Source organism: Geotrypetes seraphini, chromosome 13 (genome assembly GCF_902459505.1).
Source record: "Geotrypetes seraphini chromosome 13, aGeoSer1.1, whole genome shotgun sequence".
NCBI lineage: Eukaryota > Metazoa > Chordata > Amphibia > Gymnophiona > Dermophiidae > Geotrypetes > Geotrypetes seraphini.
In genome coordinates, this window is record NC_047096.1 from 29,333,228 (window position 1) to 29,347,949 (window position 14,722).

A 14,722-nucleotide genomic window follows, 5' to 3' on the forward strand; every position below is an offset into this window, starting at 1 on the left:
TCCATTGAAAGAAAGCCTGCTCAAAGTAGCTCTAAAGGCAAAATCTCCTGCCTATTGACTGATCTAGAGCATTCTGCGAGTCCAGTTAGAATATGCAAACACTTTGCTCATGACCCTGAACATACCACCTACGGATATGCACTCTCCTCTGAAATCGAAGCCTTGCACAGCATCTTAAGGAAGGCATGCACCACAAGGGAAGCCTCGGCCACTGCTCTCAGACCCAAAGCTAAAGCGTCAAACTGTCATTTGATGATTAAGTCCACCCTGCAATCCTGTGCATCCTTTAGAATTATTCCACCTTCACTAGGAAGTGACGTACGGTTCGTAACTTGTGCTACCAACGAACCCCACCCTAGGTGGCACAAATAACTGCTAGAACTTAGGAGCCATCAGGTTCAAGGGGCCCTCTAGTGTCTCCCACTGCTCCGTCAGTATCATGGTGATCTCTGGATGCAAAAGAAAAAATTTGGACTGGGTCTTAGAACTGCTCATAAGAGAAATTTGAGCTGTGGAAGCCTGAGGCAGTTCCAAATTTAACTCCCTTAGAGATACCATTAATGACTTCCATTTAGTCCACTGGCTTAAAGAATGCACACTGTGGAAACCTCTGCCTGGTTGAGCCCACTTACGACCTGGAATACCCTGATTCTGAAGATTTACTTTGCGGGAGCAAAGGTGTTGAACCTGACCCCAGTTCTTTTCTGACTGGATCTCTCATTCCTGTAGAATACCTTTCCATGATGGAAAAGTGCTCTGCAAGGGAAAACCCCCCAAGTCACCGCTGTACTTTCTGGCTGTGCAATTGATCCTGACTATTTCATATAAGGTAAGCTTCAAACATTACACTCACAAAATCAAGAGTCAAATCCCTGAATGGATCTCCTAAGGACCTCCGCAGGGACATCTCTTGTCTTCTCATGGGTTCCAAGGTGTCCGCGCATTTGTGTTGTTTCAACGATGCCAAGCTACAATTTGAGAGCTCTAGGGGGGATTTTTGACCCAACATTTGAGCTTCCTGTGACTCCGAGACTCTGGAGGAACCAGAGCATGTACCCTGCAGAATGTGACATATTGGCGCTCCTCAGCCAGCCAACCAGCACAAAACTGACATGATACAGGGGTAGAAAGGCCTGGGGAGTCCAAATAAATCTATTAGTAAAATCGAGAGGCTTTTGAAATAAAATCAGAAAATCCAAGATAACCATTGTGGTCACATTTTGGCACCAAAAACCCCCCAAGAAAGCTAGATAAAAGTTTCAGAAACTCACAAGTGTGGTTTTTGGAGATGGGGGGATCCTACAGGAAGCCCCAGAGACTCTCAAAACATCCATTTTTGAACAATCCTGAAGTCTCCTATAGACAGTAATAGACTATTCACAGAACTGCCTGGTGAAGTGCCTGCATCAGCTCACACTGTAGCAGGACAAAGGAGAAGATTTCTGTTGGGTTCCCTTTCAGACACAAACTGAGAGCCTGAAACGCTCAACCCCACTAACTCCTCACGTATCTTAGGCGGGTGGGTGCAGCCAGCACCCACTACAGCCCTCTAGACCAAGAGACATTCAGCTTGCACTCAAGCGCCTGATAAATCCCAAGCTAGGTAGGGGTTCAAGTCCCACGCTGCTCCTTAAGACCCTGGACAAGTCACTAATACATCAGATAGAATGTGAGCCCACCAGAACAAATAAGGAAGAATGTTTGAGTACCTGAATGTAAACCACTTAGACTATAAGTGGTATATAAATACTAAAAATAAATAAATAAAATTATGTTTTATGTTTATTTTTGTATACTTATATTATATACTTTTCACTAAATAGCAAGTTTTAAACCTATCTTCATTTTTAAACTTTCATTCCAGTGTGCTTCCAGAGAACAAATGATTTTGTGTGCTTTGAAATTTTGCTTTCTTTAAGTTTAGATTTATCCTTTTAGTTGGTGTTCTATAATATTTTGGGTTATAGGAGTTTTCCTCCTCCCTCTTCTCTTGTTTTTCAGTTATACTTGAGGCAATGGAATGTAAAGTAAATTGCCCAAAGTTAAAGCACTAGTGGGAGAAGCAGGATTTGAACCTTAGTTTCTCTGGCTCTCAACCTGTTTCTCTAGCCACTAAGCTATTCTAATTAATAAAGTGGTTAAGTCTCAGGGTGAACTTTATTTTACTTAGTTCTTTCCTGCTCTGTTCTTTATAGTGTCTCTGATTAAAGGCTCTTAGAACCAGATTTCAACTTATTTCATCAGATTTCACTCTACTCCCCTTGGATGTTTACAATTGAATCACTATGGTACCACCTGGGCCAAGAAGCCAAGTAATCTGGCTCCCTTTGGAACATTACAGCAGCCTAGGTATGATTGTCATTGAATTACCTCATCTCCTCTCGCCCTGTGAGCAGTGCCTTTACTAAATCCTCAGCCACAGCTAATCTAGAGATTGAAGTCCCAATCTGAGAACTGAATTGGAAACTTTCTACATGGTAGTAGTGCACAGTACTATACAAGTAACATGCCAGGCTAAGATGAATCTTTTAATGTATAGCTCTAAAACTCTGAATCGAAGGAAAATTTAGCTTAAAAAATATTGATACCCATTTGATTAAAGCTTGGCTTTTTAAAAAGGTGCTTTTTATTTATTTTTTAATATAATTTATTAAATATTTTCCAACTGTTCTACAATTTTGCATATTTATTTTTGACTCTGACCTATTGTGGACTTTTATAATGAGGATCTATTTATTGTTCATTTTGTTTTAAATTTATTTTTATTATTTTTCCATATTTTCTTTTCTTCTTTGCTTCCCACCATGAGCATTTTTTGAAAAAGAGCTTTACATAAAGTGAGAAATGAATATGTAACATCACTGAAAGGGCCTTTTGTGACTTTGACAGACAAGTATTAACAAAGAGAGTAAACAAACCACTGCTTGTCTCTGAAGATTATCTGGTGAAGAGAAAGGTCGCTGTATCATCTGAGAGGAAATAAAGGCAGGAGGTGCCATGTTATCCAAAGCCCTTTCAAACCTGATCAAGAAGAAACAAGACAAATACAGCCATCATTCCTCTATAATAAATATATCCGAGTCTTCACCAAGGGGTTAAATAGATTTAGGTAAGCTGCTAAAGAATAACTAAGGGCCCTTTTACTAAGGTGCTTTAAGCCATACCATGAGCTCAGCACATCAAAAAAGCTTAATGCAGGATGTTTTAGCAAATTCTGTGGTAATTTCCCTGCTTGCACACACTATTTTAATCATTTGGGAGGGAATACCATGCACCTACTAACTGGTAAATGTGGAGCTAAAAGTTAGTACAGGATCGGCAACCTCCTCCCCCCAAAAAAACAGCTTTGGTAATAATAGGCTTGGCATGCAGGAAAAGTACCATGTTGGGATGTGCTAAGGCCCGTTTTATATCACAACCCAATAAAAGGGCCCCAAGTTTGGATCGCCAGGTACTAAGTTTTTACGTTTATAATGAACAAAAAAATTGTCTATGCATAAGTTATTTTAAAAAAGAAACAAACAAAAAACAAAACTCTAATTTTAGGGAATGTATCAGAAAGGCAATTATTTCCATACATCAGTTTACAAGGAGTACATCAGAGTACTAGAATGACATAGATTAATGAAAGTTGAGGGTATACCTGGAAGAAATCTGAAATAAACTCAGGTACAGATCATATTACAGAAAAAGCAAAGTAAAATGTTTTTCCTGCCACTTATTCCATTTATAACATATAATAAACTAATCCTCTGAAAACAAGGAGAAATAAGGTCTTACCTGCTAACTTACTTTCCTTTAGTGACTCTAGACCGGCACAGCGAAAGATTAGGTTCTTATCTTTGCTAATCTTCTTTCTTGTAAATCCACGCTCTATTCCTGGACAACATAGTAACATAGTAGATGATGCCAGATAAAGACCCAAATGGTCCATCTAGTCTGCCCAACCTGATTCTATCTAAAAATTTGTTGGGGTTTGTTTTTTTTTTTGCCTTCTTCTCCTTAGCTATTTCTGGGTAAGAATCCAAAGCTCTGCCTGGTACTGTTCTTAGGTTCCAACTACTGAAGTCTCTCAAAGCTCACTCCAGTCCATCTTCACCCTCCCAGCCATTGAAGCCCTCCCCAGCCCATCCTCCCATGTTGTGGGACATTGCTTGTAGGAAGACTCATTTACATATATTTTCTTGATCCTCCCATCTTACCTCAGCATTGCCCACTGAGTTCCAATTCATGCAAAAGCGGAAAGTCACACCTGTAGAGGAGGAGTTCGGGGCAAACTCCCCGACAAATAAGTCTAATCTGCTCAGAACATGAAATTTCATAACAATCATAAAACAATTGAAACGGGTTATCAAAACATTAAAAACCTGAAAAGAACTGTGCTATAAGGAGACACAGCCTGCACTAACAGAGGGGAGTGCCACAGCTAGGGACCCCCAATTCAAAGTGCATAATATATTTGGATGGTACTCTTAGAAGGCTGGTCAACAGACTATAAATCCAGTTTACCAGTACTTATCAAGGCAGATAACTGGCAAATCAGGAATTCCCAGGGTGTGTTCCCGAGATTGAATGTTAGACAGCCCCACCATTCCACTATGCAATGGAAGGCTCCGAGACAGGGACCATTCTCCCGGGTCCAGAATTTGATGGCCGAGATAATCTGCCTGTATGTTGTCTACTCCTGCCATGTGCACTGCAGAGATCACCATGAGGTGGTTTTCTGCCCACCAAAAGAGAAGCATAGAGACATGCCTATGGTGCCTCCCTGACGAGTGAAATAGGTTACTGCTGTGGCATTGTCCGAGAAGACATGCACTGCTCAACTTTGGAAAAGATGCTGGAAGTGCAGGAGGACCAGCCGAATCACCCGAAGTTCCAGGCGATTGATCATCCAATTTCTCTCCAATAGGCACCACCGGCCCTGGACCAGGCTGTTTGTCAGGATCACCTACTCTAAGATCCAGAGAGGAAGGGCATGGAAAACCTCACATACACTGAAAGATTGGAGAGACTGGGGCTCTTCTCCCTGGAAAAGCGGAGACTCAGAGGAGATATGATAGAGACCTACAAGATCATGAAGGGCATAGAGAAAGTAGAGAGGGACAGATTCTTCAAACTTTCAAAACATATAAGAACAAGAGGGCATTCAGAAAAATTGGAAGGGGACAGATTCAAAACAAATGCTAGGAAATTTTTCTTTACCCAGCGTGTGGTGGACACCTGGAATGCACTTCCAGAGGAAGTAATAGGACAGAGTACAGTACTGGATTTCAAGAAAGGACTGGACAAATTTCTGCTGGAAAAAGGGATAGAGGGGTATAGATAGGGAGCTACTGCGCAGGTCCTGGACCTGTTAGGCCACCGCGTGAGCGGACTGCTGGGCATGATGGACCTCGGGTCTGACCCAGTGGAGGCATTGCTTATGTTCTTATGTTATGTTCTTATGGATAGAGATGGATGCAGCCACCAGGTCAGATTACTCTTGGCCTCCGCTGTCAAAGGGAGCTGGGCATGCAACGGATCCTGCTGTGGACTCTAACAGGAGATTAGCGCTTCCTGCAGTGGGCGCAAATGAGCCCTTCCCAAGGGAAATACATTTATGGTCACAACCATGGACCCCAGTACCTGCAGGTACTGCCAGGCTGTTGGGGCCGGAATCTCCAAGAAGGCATGTATCAGTTGGCGAATCTTCTCTTGGCATGAGCTGGGCAGAAACACCTTGTTCCCGGTGGGGAGTCCAGAAAGAGCTCTGATTAAGGGCCAATGAAACTTGAGCTTGTTGCTGCCCCAAAGAATATCCAGGACCTAGCAATCGAGGCGACAGCTATCCACTCCTCCAGGAAGGCCACAAGCTGCCCCCTCCCCCCAGATGAGGGTCTGGCATCAGAACCGTTTCTTAGGGGTAGACGCAGTGTGGTTCCTCAAAGATTGAGGATACCGGGAACCACCAAACCGCTGTCTGATGGTCTGATAGGAATGCTGCCCTGAGGAGCCTAGTACTGACCTCAAGAGGACCAGGATGTGCTAAGGCCCGTTTTATATCACAACCCAATAAAAGGGCCCCAAGTTTGGATCGTCAGGTACTAAGTTTTCACGTTTATAATGAACAAAAAAAGGAGCCTCAAGTACTGACCTCAAGAGGACCAGGACCTGCTGTCAGCCAAGGACTTGGGTTTATGGGTTTGTACACTAGCCATGAGGTCATCCAGGCCCTTCCCGTACAGAAAATGCACTCTAAAGGGCAATTTGCTCAGGGTCACCTTAGAGAAGGAGTCACTGAACCACTGCCGGATCCATAACATCTGGCCTCCAAAAGAAGAGTTTACCGACAGCTTACTCACCATTCTGAAGAGATCATACAAGGCATCTGCAACACAGTCCACACCTGAAATCAGAAATGGGAAATCTTGGAGCACAATAGTGTCAGATAATGGCGAAGCTTTGAATGGTATGTTCTCACCACAAAGGAAGCGACTGTTTTCAGCCCTGAGGCCACAGAGTCAAAAAGCTGTTTGAGGACAAAATCAATCCTATGGTTCTGAGTGTACTTGGTGACCTGTGCCACTAAGGAATCTACTTTTGGGGACGCAAAACGCTGATTAAAAGCTTCCGCCATCAGATAGAGCTTGGTCATGGCTCTAGCAACTCTCAGAGGTCCCTCTGGCACCTTCCAGTGATTCATGAGCATCTTTGCTACATACGGATGATCAGGGAAGAAAGAAGACTGCAGCTTTGTGCTACTTAAGAGAGAGCATTCCACTATTAATGACTGCCTAACCTCCAATTTCAACTCCTGGAGGGATTCGGAAATAAAGTCAACCAAAGCTGAGGGCTTAAAGAACCGCTACATTGTGGGATCCTCCCCCAGATCCAGATCTTAGAGATCTGCAAGTGTTGCAACATCCTCCGCAGCAGTAGTGCCTGACTGAGTAAGCAAAGGCACTGTCAGGTCATCCCCGTCGTCCATATCATCAGCCAGCGAATCATCCCTAGACAACTCGGGGGGCCTGGACTTAAGACCCGTGCCCTGGGAAGGTGGACCCCTCCAAAGCCAGCAAGGATGTCAAAGGCAGCGCAGAGGGTGTCTTTTTCTCGGGCAGATAAGCCTGGAAAAGCATATTAATGAATTCTGGGGGGAATCCCTCATCTGGAGCAGCAGCCACCTCCTGGGGCCTTGCTTTGGCACTCTTGGAGGACTTTTTCACCTTTGACTCTGAATGGCGGCTGCATTTGGCTGGTGATGCAAGCATGCTGTCCTCGGGGCCCAATTTTGCCTTTTTGGAGGGGCCCTAGTCAGATTAAGCAGTAAGACCCTCTCTAAAAGGATTGAGGAAACCTGGGCTGAAAAAAACTCCCCCCTCCACCATGGAACATGACTGCATGCCGGACAGTATTCCACCGCAAACGGCATGAATCCGAAGAATCCTGCCCTGAGGAGTCCATCTGAGTGGTTTTCTTGCAAAAATGAAGCTTATAGAGGCAAAAATAAACTTTAAATTCAAATTGGGAAAATCCAAGATGGCTGCCGCATGTGCAATTTTCAAAAGAAATTAGCCCGGGAAAAGCACAGGAATCCCCCAAATACAGCAATTTTAGGATTTCTTTCTTTCTTTTTTTTTTTTTTTTTGGGGGGGGGGTACTAGGGCTAACTCCTAAACTGACCAAAATCCACTTTTGAAGATCCCTCCAAAATTGCTGTGACAGGCTGACAGCCCTATGTACTCACTGTGCCATATGGTGCTGAAAGCTGCAGTAAAGGAAGCTGAAATAGCTTACAGGAAGATCTTTTGCTTCAACAAGCATGCAAACTGGACTGCTGGTCTTCCGATTGCCCCTCTGGCCCGACACCTGTGGCCGGGGACCTCTACCACCAATGGATAAACCCGCAGACGTGACCTGGCAGAGGAATGCAGTCGGCTCCGATCCCGAGCACTCCTCCATGAAGCCACACAGCCTGTGCTCAAACCCACTAACTGATAAAGCTGGATCAAACTCCCAAGGAAATGGTCCAAGAGGTGCACTGCAAGGCAGCTAACCCCTTGGAAACAGACTTTATCCACAAAGTCTGATATCCCACAGCCAGAGTTGTGCTCACAGGGAAACTCTGCAGCAAGAAGATGCAAAATGCGTAACAATAATTAATAGAAGAAAATTTTAAACATGAGCAGAGAAGACTAGCTCTTACTGTCTCGCTTGTAGGAAAGCAACTGGAACTCAGTGGACAGTCCTGAGATAAGAGGGGAAGAGTCAAGAAAATTATGTAAATGAGGCTTCCTACAAGTAATGTCTCACATCATGGGATGAATAACCCACTTATCCAAGAATAGATTGGGATTGTACAAGAAATGTGAACTCCTACCAGCAGATGGAGACTGAAAATATCCGAGCTTCAACTTAAGCTATAAGTGGACTACTATAAGTCCCCTGGAAGTCAGTCATCGAATAGCTAAGCAGAAAAAAACCTTCCAAGAAAAAAGAAAGAAAACAGAGCAAAGCCTCTCACGCTACCTGTGTTGCTGCTTGCTGCCTGGTTAAGAGGAGCTAAGTCTGGGCAACCTTCCAGAAATGTGGCCAAGACAGTACAAAAAGCCACTAGACTTGCTAACACCATATCAAATGCAATTACCATTCATGTAAGAATCAGAGATTTTTTTTGTGGGGTTTTTTTTCAACCAATAGAAAATTAAATTCTCTTCTTTAGACCCAAGAAATGGCTAATTTATTTATTTTAAAACATTTATATTCTGCAAATCACAAAGATCTATGCGAATTACAAAATACATAAAAATATATTAAAACAAAAACAATCATACATTAAAATTGCAATGAACACCATAAATGCACTTTTGTTATACACTTTTCCCTTCATAAGTTAGTGAAAGCTTCCTGGAAAAAATAAGCCTTCAAGGCTTTACAAAAGGAGATCCGACATTGAATCTGGAAGTGAATTACACAGGCATGGGCCCATGACATTAAATATTCTGGAGGGGACTGTATCTTTTGTAATTGTCTGCAAAGGTGGAACTTCCAAAAGATCAGGTATGGGCAGGGCTCTGTGCCAGTCTAGAGGGACTAAAGGAAAGTAAGTAGCAGGTAAGACCTAATTTATCTTACTATAATGACCCTCTAGACCAGTGTTTTTCAACCTTTTTTGGGCAAAGGCACACTTGTTTCATGAAAAAAATCACGAGGCATACCACCATTAGAAAATGTTAAAAAATTTAACTCTGTGCCTATATTGACTATATATAAAGTAATTCTCTTGAATAGGAATCAAATAAACACAAAGAAAGTATTTTATAATTACTTTATTATGAAATATTAAGTAAACAGAATAGTGAAAAATTATAAAATACTTTATTCAGTGCGAAACCTGGGCCTGTTTGGCTGAACACAAAGCTGATATTCTGGCTGGAATCGAAGAAAGACACACACGTAGCTCTTCGTCAACAGCCGTTCCCTTCACTGCCCCGTCACCGTCACCGCCATCCCTTTCACCGCCACTGCCATCCCATTCACCGCCCCGTCACCGTCCCCGCTGCGTCCATATAAGCCTTAGTACTGTAATATTTAGCTTATTCCTTTCTTATAAATCAAAGTTCCTGCTGCTGAACTAGAGAAAGAGATGTTCAGCTGGCAGGGCTTTGTTTATAAATTTTTATCAACATAACTAATATACTACTTTATCCTAAAGCAAAAAATAAATAAAATTTTTTTTTCTACCTTTGTTGTCTGGTTTCTGCTTTCCACATCTTCTCATTCAATTCCTTCCATCCACTGTGTGTCTTCTCTCTACGTCTTCCATTTGCTGTTACTGTGCCTTTCCCTTCACCCCCCCCCCCCAATTGGTCTAGCACCCATCTTCTTCCCTCCGCTCCCCCATAGTCTGGCATCTGTCTTCTTCCCACTCTGTCTTCCACATTTCCCTTCGGGGTCTGTTCCTCTCCACCCTCCTTCAATGTCTGTCCTATTCCTTTCCACCACCACCCTTCCCTCCCTCCTTTACCATCTGTTCCTTTCTACTACCCTTCAGCTCCTCTCATGTAGCTTATCTATCTACCTTCCTCCCTCTTATTTTCATGGCACGTTACAATGTAATTTGTGCAAGCCACTGGAGCCTGCGAGCTCAGTCCCTGTCCCATCCCCACAAACCATCTCGCTTCTGTGCTCCTATTTTCTCCATTTCTAATATCTCCCCTATGTATCTGTCATTGCCCCCCCCCCCCGTGTCCATATACCATCCCCATGGCATGTCCCCTTTATGTCTCTGTCCCTATGCCCCATGCACATAATTTCCCCTCTTTCTGTTACCTTCCTGTGTCCAGATTTCCCCTATCTTCCTCTTCCATACCAGTGTGTCTCTTCTTTTCAACCCCATCTAGCTTTTTTCCCTCTTTCTTCCCCCCCCCTGCTTCTAGCATCTGGCTCACCTGCCTGTCCTTCCCTTTCTTTCCTGCTGTGGGTTTTTCTTTCCGTCTTCATCCCCTTGGCCCAGAATCCTTTTCCCTTTCACTCCCTCCTTCCAATTTGAGCCGGGAACACGAGCGATCGCATGGTCCCCGCAGCCACCACTCGCCTGCCCAATCGATCCTACTGTTGAGCCAGCTCTCTCCCTTCGCCTCACCTTAGTTTGTAGGTTTTGTTTTTCGGCGACATGCACGCTTTCCCAAAGAGCCGCGCATGCGCGGCTGCTCAGTGTTCAATCTTCTGCTCTGCTGCAACTTCCTGTTTCCGGTTGCGTCAGAGCAGAAGATCGAAACTGAACAGCAGCGGGGACCGGGGGAGTCTCATGGGAGCGCGTGCGGGACCCGGCCTGAGGCCTAATCAGTGTCTGCACCGTACGGCACACCAGGCAACATCTCGCGGCACAGCGGTTGAAAAACACTGCTCTAGACAGGCACAGATGTACAGTACCAAAGCAGTGAAAGGGCAGGACCTTCACAAACCTGCCTCCAGAACCTGCGCCCTGAAGGTGGCATCCTGACGGGAGAACACATCCAACCTGTAATTATGGCAAAAGAAAATTGAAGACCAAACTACCGCCTTGCAAATATCATTAGGCGATACCAAAGAATGCTCAGCCCAAGAAGCTGCCTGAGGCCTCGAAGCAAATAAGCATACTCTACTGTCTCCTTAATCCACAGAGTATTAGTAGTCATTAAACCTGCCTCGCCTTTCTGAGACACTCCCTTATCAACACAAACAAGTGAAGCTCAAGAATAACACATCCAAGTAATAAAGACACTTCTGTTCCTCCGATTCCAAACAATCATCCAGGACTGGAAGGGAAGTAGTCTGATTCACATGAAAAACCAACACCACTTTAGGAAGGAACTGTCCGAAGTTTCATCTTCTCCTTAAACTGCAAAAAAGGCTCCCAACCAGATAGAGCCTGCAATTCCAAAATGCGGAGAGCTGAAGCTAAAGCTATTAAAAAGATAAGCCTGATGAACGGGAATATTAAAGTAGGCCTCTGTCAAATCTAGGGATGCGAGAAATTTCCCGGGTGAACCACCACTATAACAGACCATACTACATCTGTGGAAGGACAGAACCCGAAGTACTTGATTTACCCCTTTCAAATCTAGAATAAGACTGAAGGAACCTTCTTTTTGGGGCACCACAAAATAGATGGAATACTATCCCAATCTTTGCTCCTCTTGAGGAACCTGGACTACCAATCTCAAGGCTATTAGCCTCTGAAGAGTTTCCTGGACCGCCCTGGCCTTCCAATAAGCCTGACAGGGAGACTCCACAAAGGCATCCACTAAGAGGCAGGCAAACTCCAGAGCATAGCCGTCCTGAATCACTTTGAGTACCCAATGGTCTGTGGTAATCTGGGTCCATCCCCAATAGAAATCTCTTAATCTGGCACCGATGGGAATCAAGAGGGTGGATCCCGACATCCTCATTGAGAAGCCCAACCTAAGGCAATCAGAGAAAAGCCAGAATCTCTGCCTCCTTGGTGACCTCTCCAAAAGGACTGAACTCTCCGAAAGAATCTACTACTTTGTGGCCACCCTCTTTCCCAGCCTATACCTTCTAGCCTCACGAAACCTACCTCTACCACAAGCACTCTTGACAGAAGAGTGAGAATTATCTTCCAGAAGACGGGGTACCTTAGTTTAACCCAAAGTCTTGACCAGCTTATCAAGCTCCTCTCCAAAGAGATGGGAACCTTTAAACGGAAACTTACTAAGCTTAGACTTAAAGGTCACATCCACCGACTAGCCTTGAAGCCACAACGCCTGAAGGCAGCCAAACTAAGAGCCATGGACTTGGAAAAGGAACAGAGCAGGTCATAATCTTAGCCGCTTCCTGGTCAACCAGACCCCAATCATCTGAGTCTCTATCTAGCACATGCTCTGTCCAGCAGAAACAGGCCCTAGCAACTAAACTTTCACAAATAGCTGCCTGCACCGCGAGGGCCACCACAAAGCTCTGATTCAATAACGCCTCCATCTGAAGATCTTGAGGATCTCTCAGAGCTGTGCCATCATCCACTGGAATGGTATTCTTCTTCGTAATGGCAGAGACAACCACACCCACCACAGGCAGCTTCAAGGGCTCTATGTCCTGGTCAGGAATAGGGTACAGGCAGACCATGGACCAAGCAATTCAGAAGACGAATGTCCTGGTGCACAGGGAAAGAACAAGAGGACTTCCAGATTCCTTTCACAAGGGTGTCAGATCTACAGGGAGCCTCTTTGGGTGCCTCCTCAAACTTCAAACTAAACTAAACCTTAGGTTTGTATACCGCGCCATCTCCACAAGTGTAGAGCTCAGCACGGTTTACAGGGTTAGGTTGAAAAGGAGCTACAATGAAGGGTTATAGGAAAGGAGCTAGGAAGATAAAGAGGGATAGGGAACCAAAAAGCGGGAAGTGTTAGGTTTTTGAAAAGAGCCAAGTTTTCAGGAGTTTGCGGAAGGATTGGGGGGAACTTGAAACTCTGAGCGGGGATTTGAGGTTATTCCAGAGTTCTGTGATTCTAAAGGGGAGGGATGTTCCTAATTTTCCTACGCGGGATATACCTTTTGTAGAGGGGAATGATAGTTTCAGTTTTTGGGATAGAAGATAGAAGAAACTTGTGCAATAAGCTCCTGTAACTCCTCCCAATGAAAGCTCTTCACCATTGAAGATCTTTCCCATGAGACAGCTCTTCCATGCATTCATCCTCCCGAGCGGGAAAATCGTGGTTCAGAGGGTCAAGATTCTCAACCATCCAATCACTATCTGACTCACCCTTCCCATCAAGGAAATCTTCCTCCTCCTAGTCCACATGCCTCAGTTTCTGAAGCAAAGAGGGAGAGGCCTCCTGCCGGGTTGACCTCCCCCCCCCTCCCGGGGGACTGGGAAGTGCAGCCGAGGCCTTCAAACTTTCAAGTCAATTTAATTTTTATTTGAGCCCCAAGACAGGGCAACAGGAGGGACCCGGCCACCTGAATGCAACACCTCCAGGGTGGAGAGAGCCCCCCCCCACCCCCACAAAAACTAGCTAAACCAAGGCCCACAGGGAAAGACTCAAAGACTTACCACTGCTACCATCTGCTGAGACTGAGAACAGATTTGACTTCCAGGGGACTGCACATCCCGCTTATGTTGAAGCTCAGAAGTCCTCAGTCTCTATTTGCTGGTAGTAGTATTCAATACCCTCAGATTTTGGTCATTTTGACAAGCGGGATAGACAGAAATGACAACCTTAAAAATATTGCAATGTTAAATCGGTAGTGGCTGGTGTACCCCAGGGTTCTGTCTTAGGCCCACTTCTTTTCTCTCTCTACACCTCTTCCCTCAGTGCCCTGATCTCCTCCCATGGCTTCCAGTATCACCTATATGCTGATGACTCCCGAATCTACCTCTTTACACCTGGAATTTCACCTAGTCCAAGAAAAAAGTCTCAGTCTATCTGGCAGATATTGTTACCTGGATATCTCACTGCCACCTGAAGCTAAACATGTTCAAGACTGTGCTGCTTCTCTTTCCTCCTAAACACTCCACTCCTCTCTCTCTATTCTCCATCTCTGTAAATAATACTATTATCGTTTCAGTCTCCTTTGCTTGCAACCTTGGAGTAGTCTTCAAATCTGACCTCTCATTTTCTACACACATCCAATAGACTGCAAAAGCATGTCGCTTTTACAACTACTACTACTAATAATTATTTCTATAGCGCTACCACACATACGCAGTGCTGCACAGAGTCACAAAGAATAAGAAAACAGTCCCTGCTCGAAAGAGCTTACAATCTAAACAGGCAAAACAGACAACAGCCAAATTCGCTTCTTCCTTTCTGAGTAGAGAATGACCCGGTGTTACCCGCAGCTAGTTATGGGTAACCCGCCAAAATGGGGACGTAAAAAAAATGATCACCCCGGGGATAGGTAGAAGGCCATTCATTGCCCCGTGGAGCAGTAAATGGCCTTGTCCCCGCAGTTAACTAAGGATCGCGCTGAAGATCCCCCGGTCCAGCAGCCCCCTCCCTCCTTCCTCTCAATTGCGGTCCGGCCATCTCCCTCCCTCCTTCCCCTTACCTTCCTGTCTTACTTTAATTTTCATCTTAACAAGACGCCGGAGCATTGAAGTCACATATGGCTGCCGGAAAGTCCTCCTCTGACACATCTTCCTGTTTCCAGTTGCGTCAGAGGATGACTTTCCGGCAGCCACATGCAACTTCAAGGCTCCGGCAGCTTGTTAAGATGAAAATTAAAAGTAAACCAG

At 44.7% G+C, this 14,722-nt stretch overlaps 1 protein-coding gene across 1 annotated transcript in view; it reads right to left on the reverse strand.

Annotated features, from left to right (window-relative positions):
• Positions 1 to 14,722, reverse strand: part of RBM7 (RNA binding motif protein 7) — a 34,781-nt gene that overhangs the window by 8,580 nt on the left and 11,479 nt on the right. Inside the window, exon 4 of the mRNA XM_033918479.1 lies at positions 2,919 to 3,021. Within this exon, the coding sequence (XP_033774370.1) occupies positions 2,919 to 3,021 (103 nt within the window). The remainder of the gene's footprint in view (positions 1 to 2,918; positions 3,022 to 14,722) is intronic.